The 23,388-nt window shown below is 39.2% G+C and overlaps 1 protein-coding gene across 1 annotated transcript; it reads left to right on the top strand.

Moving 5' to 3' along the window:
• Nucleotides 1-8,705: 8,705 nt before the first annotated feature.
• LOC306832814 (interleukin-1 receptor-like 1) lies at nt 8,706-22,748 on the top strand. The gene is made up of 12 exons (XM_079357802.1): nt 8,706-8,789; nt 12,350-12,413; nt 13,048-13,291; nt 13,385-13,565; nt 14,524-14,686; nt 17,491-17,559; nt 18,371-18,497; nt 19,450-19,592; nt 19,689-19,826; nt 21,287-21,451; nt 22,123-22,244; nt 22,445-22,748. Exons 2-12 carry the CDS (start codon nt 12,350-12,352, stop codon nt 22,691-22,693), a joined length of 1,665 nt encoding a protein of 554 aa, XP_079213928.1. The 5' UTR covers nt 8,706-8,789; the 3' UTR covers nt 22,694-22,748.
• The last annotated feature ends 640 nt before the right edge of the window (nt 22,749-23,388 follow it).

Raw genomic sequence — 23,388 nt, 5'->3', positions numbered from 1 at the left:
CAGTGCTGTGGAAAACTTGAAATACCTTGGCACAGTTTGGGACTGCTGGCTGACGACTGTAAAAAAGTACTGTGTGTCATCAAGAAATAAAGGGATTTTATGTCCTCAGGAAACTCGGCGGCCTGTCAGCCATCACATTTTAGAAGTGGTGTTCAGCTCTGTTGTTGAGTGAGTCTGGACTCTCCTTCTTCCTGCCAGCGACCGTCTAGAGTCTATCTGTTCACACTCTCTCCTGACAGTTTGAGCCTCTGCCTCTCTGGAAACTAAATATGTTTTCATCCCGAGTGCAGTAAACATGCTTAATCTTGCAACATGACTGATGAGCCTTGAAGCATGATATGCGTCCATGTTTTTAGTGGATAAATGGAGCCGCTGTGTCGTCTGTCTTACCGACTGTCTGGGGGGGGGGGGGTTGTATCTGGATAGCCTAAGTCAAATTCCCACCTCTGGTGAACAATGAAGATTTATTCTAATCTGTAGGGCCCGACCGATATCTAAGTTTTGGGGCAGATACCGAATTTCGATATTGGAGAGAGGAAAATTGACAGATTTATGAAATCTATATGGATATATATATTTATAAATGTACACAATTACAGATCAAAGAATTGTGTAAAAAAATATATCATGAATACAAGATGTTCACTCAACTGGAAAATAACTGCTCATGGTCATGTGTCAGCACTCGACACCCTGGAGAGTGATGATGCTTGTTGCGATCCACACGGCGCCCTCTGCTGGTGTCAGGAAGAAAGAGAACTGCTCGTGTAATACAATGATACTAAAAGTAAGCGCTAATTGACTGGTCGATAAATAGAGTAATATTCTTATTTATCTTCCATAAAATAGCTGATGCAGACAGAGTCAGTGGATTTGCTAATATCCATATAATGATATGCCGACTAATTTCTGTTCTGAGATACTGGACACAGTGACCAGTCTGTGCGCAAAACTAAGAACTGATCTAAGAAGGAAACTCAGACTCATCAGGAGTTGATGTGTATCTCATAATAATATATTAGCACTTGAAAAGTTGGCAAAGACATTGCCTAAAAAACTGCAGTGCCTCCTTTCAAATACTGCAGCACGTACACAAACAATTCAACTTCCAGGAGGTCTACATTATTTATGTACAGGTCCAATTCACTGGTGCTTGTTTTGTTTAAATTGCACCTCTATCTTTACCCCTGCACAGGGTATGTGCAGTCTGTTTCTTAATTGCACACGTTAAATTTAATTTAAATGTAACACGTTTCATGTCATGCATGACTTTGTGAACAGCAAGTGAATGCTTTGAATTCCCCTCAGGATCAAAAAAGCATCTATCTTTAAATCAACGTCTGCATGCAAGTGTAGCTAAAAATCCCCCTTTTGCACATTGACTCATAACATCAACTCCAAAGATCCTTTTGAAGATGAAAAGCTGAAGCCACAGCTCTTTCATGAATACGTGCTAGATTACACTGATAAGGGTTTTGTTTGATAATGACCGTTTCAGGATGGTTTTGATTAACTCTGAAGAGCAGCTGTCGATTTTGTGCTTTGCTTTTGCGCATTGCCTGTCAGCCTCTGTGCGTCTAATCAAACTTGAAGCTGTTTGTCTGCACTCACTCACGTTTTTTCCTCTTTTCCCGATCCTTGCTTGTGTTGCACTTACTCTCTAACGTACGTCACGTCAGATGAAAGAGTCCGCTAAGTGGATTGTAGAAGTTACTCGTCACCGTAAACGAAGGCAATGTACGGGAAAAAAAAAAAAAAAGCCTTAGTGGGAAATTGTTTCCTTTCCTGTCAATGTATGGTGATTCTGGGTTTAAGAGTCACGCATGTGCAGCCGTTGTTTAAGTTATCGCCAGTAGATTTGACAAAATGAAGGATTTGTAAATATTTGAGCACACATTTAGTAAAAGGTGAAGAAGGCAAAAGATGGAGAGGATGGACTTTGTTTGTTTTTTAGGATACAACTTTAGGTGCCAAAAAAAGGAAAGATCCAACATATTAACGAACATTCATGTTGACTGTAATTTACAATGCCTTGCCTAAGTTAAAGGGACTCAAACCGGCTCTGTCCGATGGTACACAAGTGGAAAATTACTTTTTCTACCGGTAAGGTTCAGTCGCAGTGAAACACAGGACTCTTTTTGTCATACTGACTGATTCAACTTTGTGAAATCGACAGTTGCAAGAATCGGTTGTTGTTATGAGTTTTCCCATTGATTGGAACATACGCTCCAGACACCGGAAAAATACAGATCTAGATAAATGTCTTTCAAATTACGGTTTTTCACCAATGACTCCTGTTATGGAAAATTTTACTCCATGTGTACTACGAAGGTCTCATAGAATCTGTCATATGAAATGTATCTGAAATGTCTTAGAATACGACATTCACAGCATATTGGGTGTTTTGTTTCCCATCAGTTTGTTCCCTTTATTCTGTTTCTCACACTCTGTACATGTGGGAAGAGTCACCCAGACTCTTTCTCACTGGACTCCATCTCCTTCTCAGCCTTGGGAGATGGTAAATAGTCATGTAGTCTCTTTTCTCACACTAGGGGATAGATGGCGCCCTGCCAGGTGGGCAGTGTCTCTATGTGGCGTGATGGGGAAGTGCTCTGTGTAATGTGATGGAAATGTATAAGTTTTCATGTTTGCCTTTTCTCGGGGCCTCTTTCTCTCCTCACCGTGTGAGAGAGGGGTCTTGCCTTCGAATAAATGTTCATTGAGACCAGATCGATCTTGGGGTTCCTTTTTGAATAGATCTTCTCACTCTTTATTTTCACTCTTTGGTAATGGAAAAAATTCCACAACACTCCTCAAACACAAAAACAGGGCAGCACATTTGATATCCTGCAAGCAACGTTTACGTGTCGTTGACTAATGAATCATAGTTAATAGTTAAGTTCTGTGTTGTATTTTTCCCCTATTTAATGTGAATCATTCATGCAGATCCTTACAATAACAGACCAGAAAACAGAGTACAGTTTAACGGCAAAGAAGAGTCACGAACAGAATTACATAGATAGATAGGTAGATAGATACTTTATTGATTCCGAGGGAAATTCAGGAATTTCTGTTGCTTACAGGAAGAACTTGTACTGACCCTTTGTCTGCTGTGACTGACCCATGAGCAGAGAGGAAACGGCTGTACATACACAAACATCTGGGATGCGGGACTCAGCTTCAGTTTCCGACTTAAAAGCTTGAACACCAAGTGTCACTACTTCCTGTAATGGCAGAAAAATGCTCATAAAACGACTTCTAATGCACATGTCTAAGATGTCTAAACCACAAATAGACTCTGTAAAACAAACTGAACGCCTGAAAAAATTCAAAACTAAGGATTTTATTACTATTACATAAACTTAATTACAACAAAGATCAACCGAGAAACCTAATACGACAAAAGCCAACAGACAATCCTGCGAGGCACAGCAGTCCCAACGCCCAAAACCTCCCCTCTTCTGCATGCAGTACTGGCGTTTTAAGCACTGAGGCCAGGTGTGCCCGACATTGTGCAATTTGTGACTTCACCTGGGCTGGAGACAAAAGGAATGGAGAAGGGACAAATGCAAACATAAAGACGTATAAGACAGAAGACCAAAGAGCTTGATGGATGAAATGTCAGGAATTCTTGTGAGTCATCCAATGAAATGTCAGATTTAAATACTGGAAATCATGCGTGTCCTCACCTGCCCCCCCTGTCAGAGGATTTGGCTTTTACTTCTTCAGACATGAGATCCTGTCAGATAACATTTGTTTGTTTGAGCTCGGATGGCCTTGACTCCTATTTCTCTTGGAACGAACAATATTATGTTTCCCTTGGTGCCATTAATCAGGGCATCAGTTTGGCATTTTTGTAAAGTCTGTTTTTTTTTTTGTTTTTTTAGAAAAGGCATAACCACAGACATCCTAAAACAAATAAACTCCTCAAATAGGTTTGGAGACATTATTTTGCTGAATTATTTCACCCCTTTAATGCTTGTTGGTACAACTTTACGAATGAGCTAAAACTCGTAAGGATCATGCATTCCTTGAATGAGCAACACAGCTAAAAGTGTAGATACCCAAAATAAATGTGCTAAAAATCCCCTGCAATATTCTTCTGTGGGTATTCACTATTGTTTTGAGTTGCTTGGTGAAATGGATGATTGTGCTCTCCTGCAGTAAGAACACACGCACAATTTTCACGGATCATGCTGGAACTGAAATGCTGTCTAATTCACAATTTACACACAAAGAAATAATGCTGCTGTTAATGTGCCACAGCACATATCCCAACTCTTTGGGGAAGCTTTGTAGTGACAGTGAAACTTGCATCACTTCTGCACATCATAAACTGGAAAAAGTGACTTCCTATCTTGCTCAACATCTGTGAATGGACTGAATTGAGCTCCATTAGAATAAGAGAGAGAGCAAGTATCAGGAGAAATTCTCCAAGCTATAAGCGGCTGCAATCCATTAGCAGACAACCGAAGCCTCCCAGTGACTGCTGTCATTGACAGTGTAATGGAAGCAGATGGAAACCGAATGCCCTTGAATAGCTTGCAATAAAAAATGTTTTGAAAATTAAAATTAATTAATTTTAATTAGATTTTAATTTTTAATTGAAAAAAATTATTAAATTAAAATTAATTTTTCAAATTTAAGGGAATTAAAAAAAAATTTTTAATCGCTCAAAGGACTAGGTCCCTTTTTTTCAGAAGCAGAACTCGAGCTTCATGAAGTACACAACTCAGCTTAAAAAAAGTGAAATCTGGCAGAAATGCCACACAGTTTCTTAACTGTGTGGCATTTTTATGAAAGGATCATAAGTAGTCCACAATGACGCAGGTTGTCAACATTTTACAGCATGAGGCATCTCTGCCATGACGGGTCTAGACGAGGACATGATGCATAAAACACGGAGGTCTTGCTCACCGGTCATGGGGGGTACCTCAGCTGTTTAATGGCAAGTAAAGGGTTCCCCTTTCAGTGAGGGGGAGTCTGAACTGACTCAGTAAGACATTAAGATTTCAAAATGTTAGAAGAGTCCGTAAAGAAAGAGGAACCAGAGGGTCAGCACATATTTATAGTAAAATGACCTACAGTAAACTCAAATGACCCCCATGTACAGAGGTTTAAATCCATGAGAGTGGGCAGCCCAGGTTCAAGTATGATCTGTGGCTTCTTTAATTCTTTAATTTAAGTTCTTTAACCACTCTCTCTCTCTCTTCAGTTTCAGACTCTCTCCGCTGTGCTACCTCTAAAAGTAAAGGCTTAAAAAGCTCAGAAATAAAGTTAAAAACGGGGTATTGGAATTGCAGCTTAGGTTTCTCAATAAAGAGAAAGTTGTGGTTGTCTGCAAAAACCAATGAAATCCTCACGCGAGGAGAAAATGCCTTGTAGAAAATTAAAATACATAAAAAAACAAAGATGTATTTTTGATGTTGTTGTTGCACAAGACTGTTTTTTAAAATGTGTCGTGAGCTTCATGCCGACCTCAATTCAACAAACATTTTTAAAATTGTTTTCTTGTTCTCTTGAGCACAGAAATACCAAAGCTTGCCCTTTTCTCCCTCCATCTTTCATGGTGTCATTTTGTTCAAATTAATGAATTGCAATAGTTTATTATTTTTATTTTCGGGCTCTGCTGAAGTGAGCCAGAGTGAAAGGCTGCATATCTTCTAGTCTGGTGTTGATCTGAGACTCAACAGAGCAACAGGTGTTATTCCTATCTGTTTAATTTTGTTTTGTTTAACAGTAACCTCTTGCTTCTCCCGAATTACGGAGAAATCCACACCCTTTTGCAGAGGCATGTAGGGCTTCATATTCCCTTACTCCATCGTTCCATATCAAATCTCCTGAGAAAACCTCTTCCCGTCTTAGAGGGAAAGTCTTCCACGGTGAGGTTTCTTGGGATGTGACAATGGCTTAAGAAAGATTCAACTGTGTCCAAAAATGACGCCCAGGACAAGCTTGATTAGTAGGAATTTTAGACCCCCTGTTATTTTAAGTATTGAGTTTTATAAGTGTTGAGTTGACCGTTGCTGAGAATCTGAACAAGCCCAAATATGCTGAAATGATCTGCACCCTTAGGAGCTACTTGTAGAGCTCTAATAACCGAGCCTTCCTCTCATAAAGCACTTACAGTTATTCCCTGAGTTCATTCATTGGAAATTGACGTCAGTGTGCTTTCGTAAATCCTGAATGGAGATGTATGTTTGTCAGTCAATGCATTAGTTTATTGCAGGGAATTTCCCTCCACAAGAAATCCTCTTATTGAAATTCCAATAGTAGAGGAGCTCTCAGCACACTCAGCACACTCATAAATGGACGTAATATCATCATGAATGTCCACTGTTTTCTGAGCAGACAGGATCGTGTAACTTTGTTATGTAGATCAATGCTGTGCTCATGGTGGATTAATGTTGGCTCTTTGTAAGTAACATAAAATAAAGACAACTGTCTTAACCTGCCCTTTTCATATTGTTTCATATGTTGGGATGTTGTGCAAGATGTAAAAAAAAAAAAAAAATTCCAAAGTTTCAATATTGGATTTTGATGTCTTTGAGATTATTCCAATTAAAACATGAAGTTTCAATGTTTAGGAAACCATCTCGTTCTGTTCTTATTTACATTTCACCCCAAGTACAAACTTTTTAGAAACAGGGTTGTATCCTACAAAAGGAGAGCCACATTCCCCCCTGCATCTGACATATTGGACAACTAGTCCGCACGTATAGGGATCAGTTGGTGGTCCGACGCATTCTGCTGACCAGAAGTGGTACAAGACCTCCACGTATTTGGAGCAACAAAACAAAACTCCAAGCTAGATGGCAAGTTAGTAGCTAGCTTGAATACCTTAATTCAGCTACCTTGAATTTCCCTCGGGATCACTTGAATTTCCCTCGGGATCAATAAAGTATCTATCTATCTATCTATCTATCTATCTATCTATCTAGCTAGCTAGCTAGCTAGCTAGCTAGCTTGCACCTGTACTCGCCCAGTAAATGTTATAAAATGACATTGTTAGATGTTCTTGGTCCGGCCCACGTTAGATGGAGATCTGTATGAACAATGACTGGACCATTTATCTACAATGATGACATCAACCTGACCTTTTTATGTCTGTCTGTTTCCCAGGATATTAACTTCATGCATCACATAGAAATCATGGGATGACTCACCGCTGTGGAAAGGGGAAGAGGAACGTGACTGGTGTGAATCATTTCAACATCACATTAATATTATTTTGTGAGAAAAACTACTGACATGGGATTGGTAAATAAACGTGACATTAGTTCCCTGCCACCAGCCTTACTTGATTTAAAAAAGTACCTTTCCCTCAAATTTATGATTTCACATCATACAACTATTAGAACTACAGTATATACTATATTCTTTCAGGAGGTCTGTCCATCTATTTATTTATCCATCCGTCCGTGCATCCATCCATCTGTACGTCCATCCATCTATCTATCTGTCCATCCGTCAATCCATCATTTATCCATCCGTCCGTCAATCAAAAGGGCAAAGATGGACGACGTGTCAGAAGCTGGCAGAGCTGAAACCAAGTTTTCAATCCGAAGGGAAATTGTGGGGATTATTTCAACAATGCCCTGTGCATAGTCTGGTGCTTTTTACAAATTTAGTTCAGTGTAGGTACACAGTTAGAAAGAAACATCTCCTGCTCATGCAGTGTTCAACATTTTTTGTTTCTGACCAAAGCGTAAATTTGTGCTTGACAGCAACTCGATGGGTTTTTGTTTTGTTTGAATATTACCCAAGGAAGTTTATCTCTCCGCTTCAGGAAGAAATACGTCATAGTGTTTATTTTCTTCTGTGTAACACTGTGATGTTGACACGTTCATCACACTGCAATCTTGGAAACGTACTTAACAGCATGTTGTGTCACCAGGTCTCGGTTGCGATAATGAAGCATGTAAATGTTTATATGCCAACATGCAAATCATGCAGACAAGACACAGCCTGTAGTCTGATCCAGTTTGAATAATGTATCTACGCCACAGTTCTCACCTGAACCCCATCAGCTGTATTAATGGCTCAGTTCTGACAACATTGTGTTTAAATAACACATTGTATTCATGATTAAAAGACATATTCTGGCCGGTTTAAAGTGTTCATACATTGCTGATGAAACTTTAAGGAATGCACTTTTTTTTGGGAGCAAATAAAAAATAGAAAACATTTTACATGATTTTTCCTTTGGATTTTAATGTTTAATGTCATCTGCATTTAATGAGGATTTCTAACCTCATTTGTTTGGTAGTATTAACATTAACATATTTATGCATATACAGTAGATCTGTCTCCTAGTTTTTAAGCAGCGTTGCCCTGTAAACGTGTATCGTGTATGCTTTTTAGCACCAACATATCCAGCATGCTCCAAGCTGAATCTGACCTCCAATAGTTTTGTAGTTTTTCACAGAAACAAACGTGTCAAGTTCAGCTGATTTTTTTATTTTTCATACGCCTGTTTAAATTATTTTATTTTATTTGTTTAGTTCACTCATAAACACACCAATGTGTTGGCACACTTCAAAACGAGACTTTGAACAAAGCTTTTACAGTTATTGTGTGGGTGTGTTCACGTGCATGTGTGCATGTGTGCATGTGAATGTGGGTGTGGATGTGTGTGTGTGTATGTGTGTAAAGTGAGTCCCTCTTAATGTGAAACTGATGCTGAGCTCGTCAGAAGCTGAACAGATAAAAACACGAGCAGAGGAGGAAGGCAGCACAGAGTCTGACTGAGGGACTGAGTGCACTCCAGCTGCCAACACAACTACAAGGTAAGACAAACCTTTATTTATCCTCCGTCACACTATTTGAATCTGTAATGTTCTGTAAAAGTTTGTGTTGTGTTTATTCACACTGAGTTTGGAGTACATTGACTCCTAACTGTGGACACAGAAGATCAGTTGAATTTGGTTTATTTATATATTTTATTGCATGTTCTTAATAAAGATCTTAATTTGAGGCATCTTTGAAAATGATTTGATTTGTTTCAATAGGAAAACCACCCAGCTTTTTTTTCCTGAGTATTTTGCAACTGAACAATATATTAAGAATCAAAAAAAGTAAAATACACTAAATGTGTACGAGAGTTGTGCTGAAGATTTGTAAATTGATGTAAAAAATCCATTAAAGTAAATTAATCATAGAGTACTGAGGTCTATGTGCACACAAACCACACCAGAAGATTCAAATGTGTCTTTTTTTACAACATGACTCAAAAGGAAAGCAAAAGAAATCAACAACAAACATCCCTTATGTCATCATACAAACAGAAAGTGAATCTCATTCAAACATATTACTCCTAATCCCCTCACTCTGATCATTTCTGAAACACCTTCACAACAATTTCATTGAGAGAAGAAGCGGTGGAGAGTTGGAATCTTTTAAAAAGTCTTTTTCCGTCTCACCACAGTGTTATCTCACTTTGTTTATACTGAATTCAGCGAAGTTTAAATCGAGGTGCCATAGAGGCAGCGTTGTGAAGGAGCTGACAACAGTGCCAAAGACAAACTGTCTGGTTGTTTGATTGATTCATTTCTGTTATTTCAACTTTCTGCACCTGCCAGTTACAGCAAGGTTAAAGCTGGATTCCAGTGAAGTGCAAAAGGTGAGGCTTTTAGTGGCTAGTGTCCACATCCTGTGTACTTTGGCTATGTTACTCCAAGTGGGCAGCCCAGTTTCCAGTCAGACCTGAGGCTCCATTCCAGCATGTGATCCCTCACACTTTCTCTCAGGGAGTTTTGACTCTGTCCACCGATCCATCTCTAAAGTAAAGGCATTAAAAGCTCAGCAATAAACGTAAAAAAAAATAATGTAAAAACAAAGTTTGATAAGGTGTTAAAAAAAGAGTTTTATTTAAACAGACACCACGAAAACGACGCGCTGTTTACCAGCGTGTTGGTATAATGTAGGGAGTTCTCCATTATAGGTGAGAGGTAGACGTCTCAAAGAACCGCCACTGCCACCAGCTTATTGATGAGACCAACAAATCTAAAGATGGAAACTTTTTAACACAAAGCTGGTCAGGATCTCACCGGCCAGCTAAAATAGTGACTAATGGATTTGTGTATGCCAGCTGGCTGGAAGCACATTACATGACTATGTTGTTGCATGAGCACTAAATGTGTGTTTAGACGTCTGCTCACTCATCATGTGGTCAGACTATACTGTGACTTAACTGAATGACTGAACTTCAATGGGGACCCTGATGACTCACATTTATTTTTGTTATCGTGTCTCACCGAAACGACAGGCAGAGGTGGTGACATCTTTTAAATCCCTTTTTAAAACTCACTTTTATGGACCTGCATTCATGTGATTCCCCCTTTATTCATTTACTTATTCTTATCCTTTTTTTTTAACCCTTCTTAACTCTTCTTTTTATGGCTAATCCCTACATTTTACAACTGTTTTCTTTCCACTGTTTTTCCCGCTCTTGTTCATCTTTTTTTTTAACCATCTTAAAAAGTCTAAATCCTCTGACCTTTGCTGCTTTTACATTTTTATCAGCTTTCTTCTACTTCTGTTTCGCCCCTTTTGTGTCAATCTCTGTTCTTACAACCTGTCGTGTGATTCTGTCGTCGTCTTCTTCTTCTTTACTTAAATTGTGTCTTCATATCTCAACTGTCTTTTTTCACCAGCTCTCATAAACTGTTTTTTTTTTTAACCAGTTTTCACCTTTTTTATTGGCTCTGCTGGTTTTGTCTGTGAAAGCACGTTGTAAGTGTCTGTTATTAAAGGTGCTCTGTTAGTAAAGTGATTATTATAAGGCGTCACCCACCTGTCAATCAGGTCAGCCTCGCACATACAGGTATGGATCATAAAATCAAAACGGAGGCATTATACAAAGATTACAGTGTGTGACCATGAGGAACTAATTAGAATGATTTGTGCTTTTTTTGCACCAGGTGGTAAACATGTTAATTAATGTTGTAAAAATTGTGTTTTTAGCTGTGATGTGACTTCTGGTACTTCTGAAACAAACAGACACTCGATGAACTGCCGGCTTTTGTACTTCTGCACTGACTTCACTTATCAACACTGCAGGTTGCTGCTTGCAATGTCAAATAAAACTTTGTAACTTATTAAATACGAGTTACAAAGAAGACTCTCTTATCTAAAGGCTTTTAAGAAGTTCAAGGTGCCATCTTGTAAATGTTCATTTCAACTACCAGAGTTTTGTTATCTGTGTTTTTGAGGCTGCAGCTTTTTTCTGTCATATCAAGAGAGGAACTCACGCACATGAAGATAAGATCCCTCTATCCTGTGCAGATTCTGTTGTAGAGCATCACATTTTCCACTGCCTGTTTGCACTGCTGTTGCTGCTCTGGGTTTCTTTTTTTTCAGTGGTACTTGACTTTCTCAATAACTGGCAGGACAAGATTTCTGAATGAACTCTTTTACAACTACTTGATCTGTTGTGACAATGTGTGTATGCATCTGTGTGTGTGTGTGTGTGTGTGTGTGTTTGAGAGAGAGAGAGAGAGAGAGAGAGAGAGAGAGAGAGAGAGAGGGGTTTATTTGGGGGGTGTTGTGGATTGGATTTTGACCTTTTGGATGTTTAAAAACCTGTTTTGAAACCTCCCAACTATCTAGCAATTTACACAGTACATGAGAGAGATCGTTATCACCTCTAACCAACATCTGCTATGTACCGAAGCACTAATCAGAAGTGAGATGTAGCATGACTCGTTATGAAACTGAGAGGATGATGATAAGGTCTTTGGCTGGGCTGATGGGGAAGGTGTTGCTGCAAGAGTGACCGTGCATTATTAATTCCATCATTTTAAATTTGGACAAATGGAAAAAAACGTCATCATACATTACAAACTTTTTCATTTTTATTCCTCCAGACCTCCATATTGCTCAAACATACGGGTACAAAGTCAATTTGTGCAATTGTTGAGCTCTGTCTAACTTCAAACCCTCTTAACCCCCCAACCTCATCTTGCCTATGTCGACCCCACTCACATCCCCACCCTGGAGCTCTTCCAGCATGCTGCACACTGTCCTTATCCAGCCCTCATTTTGCCCTGAGATGAGAAAAATATGTTTTTCTTTGCCTGGAAGTTTTCAAGCAAAGAAAAACATATTTTTTACTACCATGTTTCTAATGATACAAAGCTTCATGCAAATAGGTGAAGTATCCCTTTAACTAGCAGGCTGCATCCCAAAGCTTGGAGAGTCTTCAGCCTGGCACGATGCATTCAGTCCAGTTTTCTAGAAGAGAGTTGACCATTACTCCCTTTAAACGTGATATAAGAGTCGCCATGTTAATGACTGACCGAGACGTGAAACCATGCGTTTAACTTTCAATGCACTCTGTCTCTCTCAGATGGATTCTTCACGTCTTCTATTCTCCATCTTCTTCCTGGTGATAACCACATCTGAATGCTCAGGTAAGTTTGCATGCATGTTCCCTTATATGCAGCTGCAACTATTTAACAAGATCAGCCACACTGTCACACACATTTGCTGCACTCTTTCACCAAATGTTTCAAGAAATTTCACTTCCATTTTTCTTCAGTTGCAACTTTTTTTTGAAAGGTGTGGTCAGCATCAATTTAGAAACGGGCCTATAACCCCCCCTGCCCCTTTTCGGTTTGCAATAAATCCCCCCCCCATAACATTGAGTGTGTTGTCTTTGTTCTATTTTCAGTCAAATATGGCGTTTCAATGTTTTCCAAATCATCATGTTCTGTTATCATTTATATTTTAGCGTAGCAGCCCAACTTTCAGAAAATGGGGTTTGACAACATGACTGTGCTCATCTATATTATGACGCATATTGAAGGATCTCTGATGAATGTACTATTGCAGGATTAACCCCTTCACTCCTGTATTATAGAAAACATGTCTTAAACACTTTCACTTCATCATTCCACTAATTTGTTGTTCTTCTTTACTTTGGGCTGTAGCTATACAATGTTAGAAAAATCGCAATCAGACACATTTACACACCCCAGGAATGCACAACATATGGGTTTCTTTATTCAACAACATCCTCTTTGTGTGTTTTTCCCTAAACTTTAGAGACAACCCAGCCCCAGTGTGAGCATATGGATAATGAACTACATCACCAACTTGAAGGTGAAGCATTTCATTACCGGCCTTATCTTCTGGAAGTGGATCAAAATGTCCCAGATGAAAACATCACATGGTACAAAAGTAACTCAGAGGAAATCTCAAACAACGAGGATGCGATGGTGCATTACCATGGAGGGTCTCTCTTTTTCCTAGACCTTCAAATCAGGGACTCTGGATTTTACACTGCCCGGTAAGTAAATTCAACTTATGTTATGTCATACTCTATTTTTGAGATGGGCTGCTGTAAACAAAGTGCCTGAGAGAACCTATGCTTCTTTTTCAGACATAACGAATTGGGAAGGTGTTTCATCCATCACTTACAACTTCAGGTCTTCAACAAATCTGCAATCGCGAAAGTCCTCTTTGGTAAAATCAGCGGGAGTTCTCAAAACATAATGATCCCGTGTCCTGATAACCCCAGAGAGACGTGTGAACTATTCGGAGGAAGACTCACGTGGGAGAAGGTACGAACACTTTGAGTAACATTTCAAGAACGACAAGGATGTAAATGTATCATTAAACAGGATTTACGATACAATTTCAATACGATGTTGAATTTTTTATAAAGAAATTAAAGCATAACCATTAGTTTATTTCTATACTCTCACAAGTTCACAAGTTCATATCAGTCCTTTGTACTTTTTAATGTTGAGGTTAAGTTATTAATAAAGCAATGCATTAAAAAAAGTAACACTGATCATTTCTTATTAAAAGACGGCACTTTTATTTGCTGAAAAGTCTGCTATAGTCAGCTGCCGCCCACAGCAGATTATAAGACATAAGTTTGTTCCAAGCACAGCTGATAAGACAGTGATACTTTTTAACACTTTTTGTGCAATATTTTATAACTACAGAACACTTAAGTGTACATCATGCACTTAATTTAGATAGATGGATAAATGAGCAGACAAGTCAGAAAATAAACTACATGCTTTGGTTACAGTTACATGTTTGGACATCACCAAGAAAGACCAGGAAATGTGCGATTCATATTTCTACTACGATCAAACTGAGTTTTGCTCAACTCTTCAGAAGGGTTAGGAAATGACAGTTCATAAACTTTTCAACTATGATTGTTCGTTTTCTGAGAAACGGCTACATTCATTTCATCATTATTCATTTATTTATTTATTTAACCTGTAGTTACGTTCAGGTTTAGGTTAACCCACTGAGCACTTTATTTTTCCATGGAAGGAGGAGTGCCTCGTGAAGTATTTCCTCCTCTGAACTTCAGTGGAAAATAGGGTTGCTTATCAATTTGAATAAAGGAAGTGATATGCAAACTGACTAGATCAACAAACATGCAGTTATTTAAATGTTGCAATGTCCAAACACTCTCCATCTTCTATCCCCGATTACACATTTCATAAAGCTCACCTCTCACAATTTTCTTTTCCTTCCCTACATTCGTGGCCCCTCCAGTTTGCAAACAATGGCTCCAAGAATTTCCCAAACAAACATGACGATGAGCTGTGGCTTGATGACGTTAACAAAAGTGACGAGGGCATCTACACCTGTGTTTGTACCTGGAGTCATAATGAGAAGGAGTATAAGACGTCCGGCTCCAGAAGGCTAGAAGTTAAAGGTGAGAAGTTTTTATTGTTATTTACAAGTAAGGGGAATGACAATTTAAAAGAGTAGGACAGTTTTTTGGTTAGCTTACCTGCTAGCTGATGACTCATTGCTCTGTCTTTGACCACAATATGGCACACATTGGAATTAAATAAAAGCATTTCATCATACAAAAAGTTAGGACTAATAATTTATCAGAATAACACCTTCTGTGAAAGTGTGAAAGTCACACATTTACCGTTCTCATTTCTTCTCGCATGGCTTAATGTTAGGGACATTTATGTTTCTTGGCTAATCGGTTAAACATCACCCTCTTCTGTAGACACAACAAACAGTCAATTCAAAGAATTACTAATGTTTCATGTTGGCCCTCGATGTTGGTGAAAGGTCATGCTCAAACTGCAGCACAGCACATCCGCTACTAACGGCGGCTAAAGGGAAGTATTACCTTGTGTAAATGATAATGTTGTTTTAGGCTACATGTCTCGATGACACGTTACCAGACAAGGAAGTGATTTTGCAGTTTAAAATAATAAAGTAGTGCAATATTTTCTCGTGCCGGTCCACAAAACTACAACGTGAACATTAATGGATCATCGACAGCAAAAGGATCTGTTTGCTGAGCTGTTTAGCTTATAATTAAAAGTTATTATTAGATTGAAGTCAACCCTTTTGGCAGTGATGACCATCTAAATAGTCGAGTAAACTGGTAAGCTGTGTTTTGGAAATTTAAAGAAAACCAGTTAAGTTCTGTGTCTTGAGGCTGTCAACATAATTCAACATGGGCTGACATTGCTCTAATTTGCTGTTTGAGTTACCACCTACGTATAAACTAAGTTGAAGCAGATACACCGGCATAACTTTGAGTTTTTAATCACTTATTTCTTCCTTGGTCCATGCATGTCTTTGATTGTGCATTTGTTCAGGTCGCCCAGAGGTAGAGCTGCTTAAAAAGGGCGGACCACACTTTTACCATTTGTAGCTGCTGATATCATTGTTGACATCTCTGAGCTGTACCAAATTTTTCAAGTCCATCCATCTATTTGCGCCGCGTCCAATCAACCGTCCATCAATCCAATTTCTTCAACGCATCTGATGCCAAAACAAGTTGCCAAAACAAGTTGCCAAAACAAGTTGCCCAAGATCTACCTCTCCTCAGCCACACTTTCCAGCTCCAGTAGTCCCAGGCCAGATGAGATGCATCATCCCTTCCTCCAAGCCCTTGGGACTTCCTCCCAGTTGAATCATCTCCTAAAAGGTGACGTCCAGGAAGGAGATGCTGCACCATCAGCCATATTGTCAACTTTGCAAGGAGATGAACCTGAAGGAAGAGCTTTCCATTTACTTGTCCATCTACATCACGACCACCACCTGTTGTCCTGAGCTTTGAGTAGTCAGTAGATTGTGAATAAAATATGATAATATAATAATATTTTGATTTCCTTATCTTAACAATAATGTAGAACACTCCTTTTGGGTGACTGTGTTACAGTAATTGAAAAGTCTGTCACGCTGATTGTAAATAATGATTTACATGTCTCATATGTTAGATATTGTTAAGTTATTGTACACGCTATGAAAGCCACTGTCAATAAATGCTTACCCCTCTAACACTTGAAGTCTGCTTTGTTTACCTTATTTCACCTTCCCTGCGCTTGAGCTAAGCAGGAAGCATCCTATAATTGTACAACTTTAACTGGTTGGACAAAGGAAAAAAGCCAAACTGGTGTTGATGTTTTCTGATTTGAGATTAGACTTTTTCAAATTAAGAGTTTGCAGCGTTTTGGGGGAAAACACAAGACGTGTGATGTGCTTAGCCGTGAAAACACTTTCTCCCCATGAGAAAATAAATGTGAAATTTTAATGCAAAACTGAACAAACACCTAGTGATCATTTTAACTTTCAGACAAATATCTAACTCACAAGAAACGACGACATCGTTCAGGGTTTAAAACATTACAGGACTTCAGTTTTAGATTCCAAGTTCAGCGTGTTTTCATTACTAAGAGTCTTTTTTAGTTAATTACTAAAAAATAAAAAAATAATAAAATATTATTAAAATATTGGATCAAATCTTTAGATCCAGATTAAGTCATTTTAACTTTAACTTTTAACTCCTGATCCCAGCAGAGGGCTGGTTTCAGGAACATGAAGCTTTTTAATTAGTGAAACAAAACAACCATTAAACACAGGTGTAAATAATATGACAACTTAAAACTATTTTACACGTCGTGCTGTAGTGCTACAGTGACATGGTAGAAAGGTTGACGGGTTTGTTAAATGTTAAGGATTTTTCCTTCTTTAAATGCTTCAGCAAATAGCATCAATAACGACAAAGTTTTTATTGTAAAGCAGCTTTGACCAACCTTCATTTTGTGTGGATTTATACATCGCCAGTTATCCTTAAGTATCTGTATGACATGCAACAGGCTTGTTAACCTTCATGTTTTGCAATATTATCATTCATAAAAAGAAAACCAACACCAACACTACATTGTGTAAAAACCCGATCAGGATTGGTGTCAGAAGTAAAGCCTTTGAAGGTTCCAATGCTAAAACTTCTAATCCTTAATGTTGTCCAGTTTAAGGATAAAAAACTGGCTCACACATTGGCCTCGTCAGTGTTTAGACTGAAAATTAAATTATTTCTTAGCTGGCTGTATTGGTTTATTACCACAGAAATACACCATGCCTTGAATGGTTCAGGCACCACCGGGCATGGCTAAGAAAAGTTGGAGGTGTTACACTGCAATGTGAACATTTTGTTGAGTCTTTGGAACTAAAAGTGAACTCATCGAAGGCTTTTACTTTTCTTAGTTTCAGGTCCAGTTGTCAAACCACCGAAAATCCTCTCTCCAGCCAGCAAGGAGCAGTTTGCTGAACAAGGTATGAACACCATGATTTTACAATCCAATTAAGACAATTCCTGATTTGACTAAGCTACTAACATCTTAGCTTGTGTGACTGTTGACGAGTGTTTATGTTGTTTTTAAAGAGATATCTCTAAAGTTTACTCTACTTAGCAAAATCAAAGAAGAACTATGGGTGCTTGGGTAACTTCCATTAGGATTCACTATAAAGGTCCAGCGAGTGGGTTCAATAATGGTGGATTATAACAAATAAAGGAATATAATGAAAACGAAGTATCAAAGTGAAAAGCTGTACTCCCATTGTCAAACATTTTAAATAATGTAGTCAATAAGTAAGATTACATATTTTGTCTTGTTTTTGATGTATGGAAAAAGCTGTAAAAGTTGTAATGTGTAAGCAAGGTGATGTCCAGGCAATACGCAAAAGTCTTCTTCAATGTACTGAGATTATCATCTGGATTTTATTCACAGTCCAGTTAAGGGTTTGTCAGGCTTTTGGGGGCTAATTGCACTTATCATAACTCACTTTGGGGAGGAAGTGAAGTCACCCCAGAAGCCGTCCAGCAATGGGAATTGTATTGTACCAAAAGACAAACATCGCTGCAACACCTCCTGTTCACAAGCAGTTCTTATGTTAAATAAATGAAGAAAGAAAAGAAAACCCAAAGATCAGCACTGTCATTTATCCCGAAGAAGGCCTCATAACCACTCTGTCATTACGAGGCAGAACACAGTTAAACTATATATTGGAGCGCTCTTAAACTTTTCAGTGTGGTCAAGCTAATGAAGGTTGACGGTCTTCATTGTTTTATTCATATTTTATGCAGGACTTGAGATCAAACTGAACTGCTCAGTGTTGTGTGGACCAAATATGGAATTATACTGCCGGGCTAACTGGCTAATTGATGGGCTACCTGTTAATCGCACTGATGGATACAGTATCACCACCAAAAGGTAAGCCCAAGTGAAAGAAGATATGCACGAAAATACATCAACAAGGTATTGTTATAAGAAAATGACAACAACTGTTACATATATACAGACTTTTCTTTTTCTTTTTTTTAATTCCATTTTTACAAGAACTCACTTTCATACATGACATTCGGAATAAGTATGACTGTGGGTCAGAGGAAACAACATATAAAGTCTCAGAAGGCAATACTACAAAGGCACCCTGCTGATCAGATGGAGTTTGGAAGTTCGTTCCAACACAGGGGGGCGAGCAGAGGTGAAGAGTCTCATTAGGGCCCTTTTTGTAAAGGTTGCATCACGATTAATAGTGCACACATTCACAATAATCGTGCAAAATCAAGTGGAATGAAGACTCACTTGTTGATAAACTGGCTTCAGCTTGTATAAATGTACTTGGGGCGGCAGTAGCTCAGTCTGTAGGGACTTGGGTTGGGAACCGGAGGGTCGCCGGTTCAAGTCCCGGCACGGACCAAGTCCGGAAACTGGTCTGGTAGCTGGAGAGGTGCCAGTCCATTTCCTGAGCACTGCCGAGGTGCCCCTGAGCAAGGCACCGAACCCCAAAACTGCTCTGGAGCGCTCGCTGTGGGCAGCCCCCTCACTCTGAGACCTCTCCATTAATGCATGTCACTAGAACCCTGTTTGTGCATGAGTGTGTATCTCGGCCTATGTGTGTGTTAGACAGAGTGTAAACCGAATTTCCCCTCGTGGGATTAATAAAGTGTAAATTATTTATTATTATTATTATTATTATAGCCCTTCTCTAGTCCTCTGACTACTCAAAGGGCTTGTATACTAAAGGTCACAACTACACATTCACACACTGATGGCAAAGGCTGCTATATAAAGTGTCCATCAGTATTTAATTATCCATTCTGTATCAAACATCCGTTAAGTTTCTTTTTTTGATTGATGTAAACCCTGTGTCCTTTGTTAGCAAGAATCCTGCAGAAGGTACGACTGTCACTACAATCCTGACCATCCAAAGAGTTTCTGCTAAAGACTTCCAGGCTGAATTTAGATGTGAAGGTTCTGACAATTTCAGATCAAAAAATTCAACTTTAACTCTGAAGCCGAAAGGTAAGTGAGAAAATTGATTTTTAAATGTGAATATTGAAGGTTTATTAATTGTTCCTTTCAAAACTCTTTCTAAATCTTTTTCTGTTTGTTTCCTAGAATCTAAAACTCCACTCATCGTTGGAGCATTGTGTGTGGTGCTCTTCTGCGTTCTTGTCGCTCTGCTGATTAAATACTTTGCCATTGACCTCGCTCTTCTCTTCAGGCCGTACTTCATGCTGGCTCGCAACAACAAAGGTAACGGAGAAGTCAGAAAACGTGAAAACTTTTTTAAGGTGTTGTCAATATTTATTATTTAAAGTGTGCTTTTAGTAACGTTTGGACAGTTCAAGTCTACGGTAGCTTTACCCCCACTTCCCTATGCTAAGCTAAATAAATCCAGTACTTCAAGGGAAACTATCCCTATTTAAAAAAAATCAAAGTCAGTTTGCAGGTTTGGGAAGTACTTATTCAAAATCTGGATGGCAAAATGGAAAATATCTGAAAATTTGGCTCCAGAGCGAAGGTTACATGACCTCTTAAGCACTTTCATTACGCTTGAAGCTAGCGGTTACGTTAGCCGCTAAACCCGCCAATATTATCAATAGAAATGTCTTTTAGTAATTGAGGAAGTATTTGTACATAGTTTTGATTTACTCCAACCCAAATGACTTTAGTCTCCACATTCTGATCCAACTCACAAAAGAAGTACACAGAAAACAGTCGTCATAACTGCCCACACTCTGAATCACATTTTATGACCTCAGTGACAATAAGTGAGACAGACGTGTAACCAGGGAGAGGAATTCTTGTGTTTTTAAAAACAATGAGACAATGGCTCAAACCTCTCCTGGCATGTGGCCTTAAAGAAACACACACATCAGAAACATGTTCCTTCTTGAGTTTCCATCTTTAATGTCCCAGCCTGACTTCCAGGCAAGGCACACATGATTATGCACATTTTTCCCGACATAACAACCACATCTTTAAAGCCGAGTAATGTTGGGAGTGGCTGAGTCGGAGCTTATTGTTTGGATGTTTTTCGATGAAAGAAAAGAGAGCGAACTCAAAATGTAATGTTGGCTACTGCTCTTCCTCACATGTATAATTTACACTTTATTAATTTACACTTTATTAATCCCACGAGGGGAAATTCGGTTTACACTCTGTCTAACACACACATAGGCCGAGATACACACTCATGCACAAACAGGGTTCTAGTGACATGCATTAATGGAGAGGTCTCAGAGTGAGGGGGCTGCCCACAGCGAGCGCTCCAGAGCAGTTTTGGGGTTCGGTGCCTTGCTCAGGGGCACCTCGGCAGTGCTCAGGAAATGGACTGGCAGCTCTCCAGTTACCAGACCAGTTTCCGGACTTGGTCCGTGCCGGGACTTGAACCGGCGACCCTCCGGTTCCCAACCCAAGTCCCTACAGACTGAGCTACTGCCGCCCCGCAAATAAGGCCGACACTGATAAACCTACGACTTATAATCTCCCAATAGGTCTTCAGCTGTGCAGACAAAGAGCCAAACATCAGCAGGGTGAACTGAACAGGGCGTCTTCATCGTTCACTCGTTTAAAAAAACGAAGGGTGGGTTGGGTCACGATGATCTCAGCTGAGGTCAGATGACTCTACATTGGAGAAGGTATATCCATGAGGCCAAAAAAACCCCACTTATAATGTGTCCATAAATATCATGAACTTGTATTTATTTCAGATGGGAGGTTCTTCGATGCCTACGTAGTTTATCAAACGCAGAACATGGACAAGACCACCGAAGACACACTCTGTCACTTTGTCACAAAGAATTTGCCCTCGGTCCTCGAGGAGAAGTGTGGATATCGACTTTATATCCATGGGAGGGATGACATACCTGGTGAAGGTCAGTGTTACAGTTATTTTTTGGACAAAATATGTATTTTTTTTGGCAGTTGAGCCATGGAGATATGTTTAAAAGAGGTGTGTACATCAATGTAAGTTCCCTTTTTTAGACCCTCTTGGCCCCTTGTAAGGATGAATGGAGGCTTGCTTGCAAAGTTTTTTCTCCTTTCTATAATGTCTTTCACATGGACTCCTAACTGTTTTGTGGGCAATATAATAAGACATGATGATTTCATAGAAGCAATAAAGTAAATGACTTATGGTGGTTTAAGTATTTAATCATAAGAGCCTGAAGATGTGGGTGTGGTACGAAAAAAAAAAAAAAGCAGGAAGCAGCTTAACCCTTTATCGGGCAAGACTATGACTATTTTTGGGAATTTGTGCACACACTACATATGGCCACCCTTCGGCACCTCAGTGAGGTTGAGAAGCATGTGATCCTCACTCAGCCAATCAGAAGAGATCACCCTACGTCACTGATCCTGCTATTGTGGCATTTGAACCACATATAGTAACTTTGTCAATGTTTATTTTTCTAAATAAAATTACAAATGTTTTAACAGAAATAAAGTCTCTCATTGAGTATTTCAATGAGTGTCCTATAAAGGGTTATGGAAACATTTGTGAAACAACACACGAACAACCTCTTGTACATGTTTTCTGACCACACAGACCGTGTGGAGCTGGTGGAGGACCGCATGAGGCAGAGTAGGATTCTGATGGTCATCCTCACCCCGGGTTCAGGATCAGAGTCCTCACCTCAGAACTTAGTAATGGGAGGTTTTGACTGGCAGGTACGAAGCTTACAACCTAACCTCAATAAATCCCTTTTTAGATTCATGATAAGAAAATACTGAATGGGAATGGGACCAAAAGTCTGACCCGCTAAACACGATATGAAACGATACGACCAAATGTAAAGATAAGATACGAGGTCAGCAGCAAACATTTTTAATAATTAATGCATGTGAATACTTTTTTTTTCATGTCCCAGGTGGGGCTCCATCACGCGCTGGTCCAGAGGGAAATGAGCGTGATTCTGATCCAGCTGGGGGACATGGGGCCACAGGGATACACACACCTTCCTCCGGGCCTGCAGCACCTCATTCGCAAGAGCCCCCCCATCAGGTGGCCAAAGGACTCGCGAGGCGCTTCTGCATATAACTCTCGCTTCTGGAAGAGAGTAAGATACCTGATGCCTCTAAGGCCTGCAAAAAAAGACTGCCAGTCGTTAATCCTTTAAAATCTTTCTGGTTTTAATTTGGACCTCCAGAAATGGCTGATATGAAGAAGTGTTTAATGGACTGAAAATGTAAAAATGCAAACAGTCAAGGTAGATTCTCATATTTACTGTAGATTGACCAATTTGTGAATTAGTCAGTCAATATTTATTCAATATAGGGCCAATTCATAGCGAATGGAGGGGGGGGGGCGTGTATAGCAGCAGCATGTCGACCCCCCACCAACGATCCAATGACAGTTTGTACATCTCATTCTGACGACTAAGTCGAAAAGACAAGAAGAATTTGAGAATGTCACCTCAAATGTTAATATTTTGATAACCTGTTGTGAAAATGTTCTTTAAAATTTATTTTCAAGAAGTTGTAAAGTTTTAATTTAAGACCTCACTGTTTTTGACATGTATGTTTCAAAGAGCTGAAAGTGAATCTGAATTTTGTACAAGTGAAGGAGGACGGCGACGTATTTAATGAGTTTCTGACAGAGATGTTGTTTTTTTTATTACTTTGCTTAAAGGTTTATGTAATTGTTGGTGGTAAATATTTCAGTTGTTCATCTGTTCAGTCTCCGCTTTACAGTGTTACTACTTTAATCCAGTAGAGGGAGACACTTCCTCTCTAATCTTTTTGATGTCCTGTTAAAATAAATCATTGAGCGCAAACTTTCCAGTGGGGATTATTTTCTAGATGCATCATCTGC

This window comes from Symphodus melops (assembly GCF_947650265.1).
Source record: "Symphodus melops genome assembly, chromosome: 12".
NCBI classification, from domain to species: Eukaryota; Metazoa; Chordata; class Actinopteri; order Labriformes; family Labridae; genus Symphodus; species Symphodus melops.
This window is presented reverse-complemented; position numbering and strand designations above follow the sequence as displayed.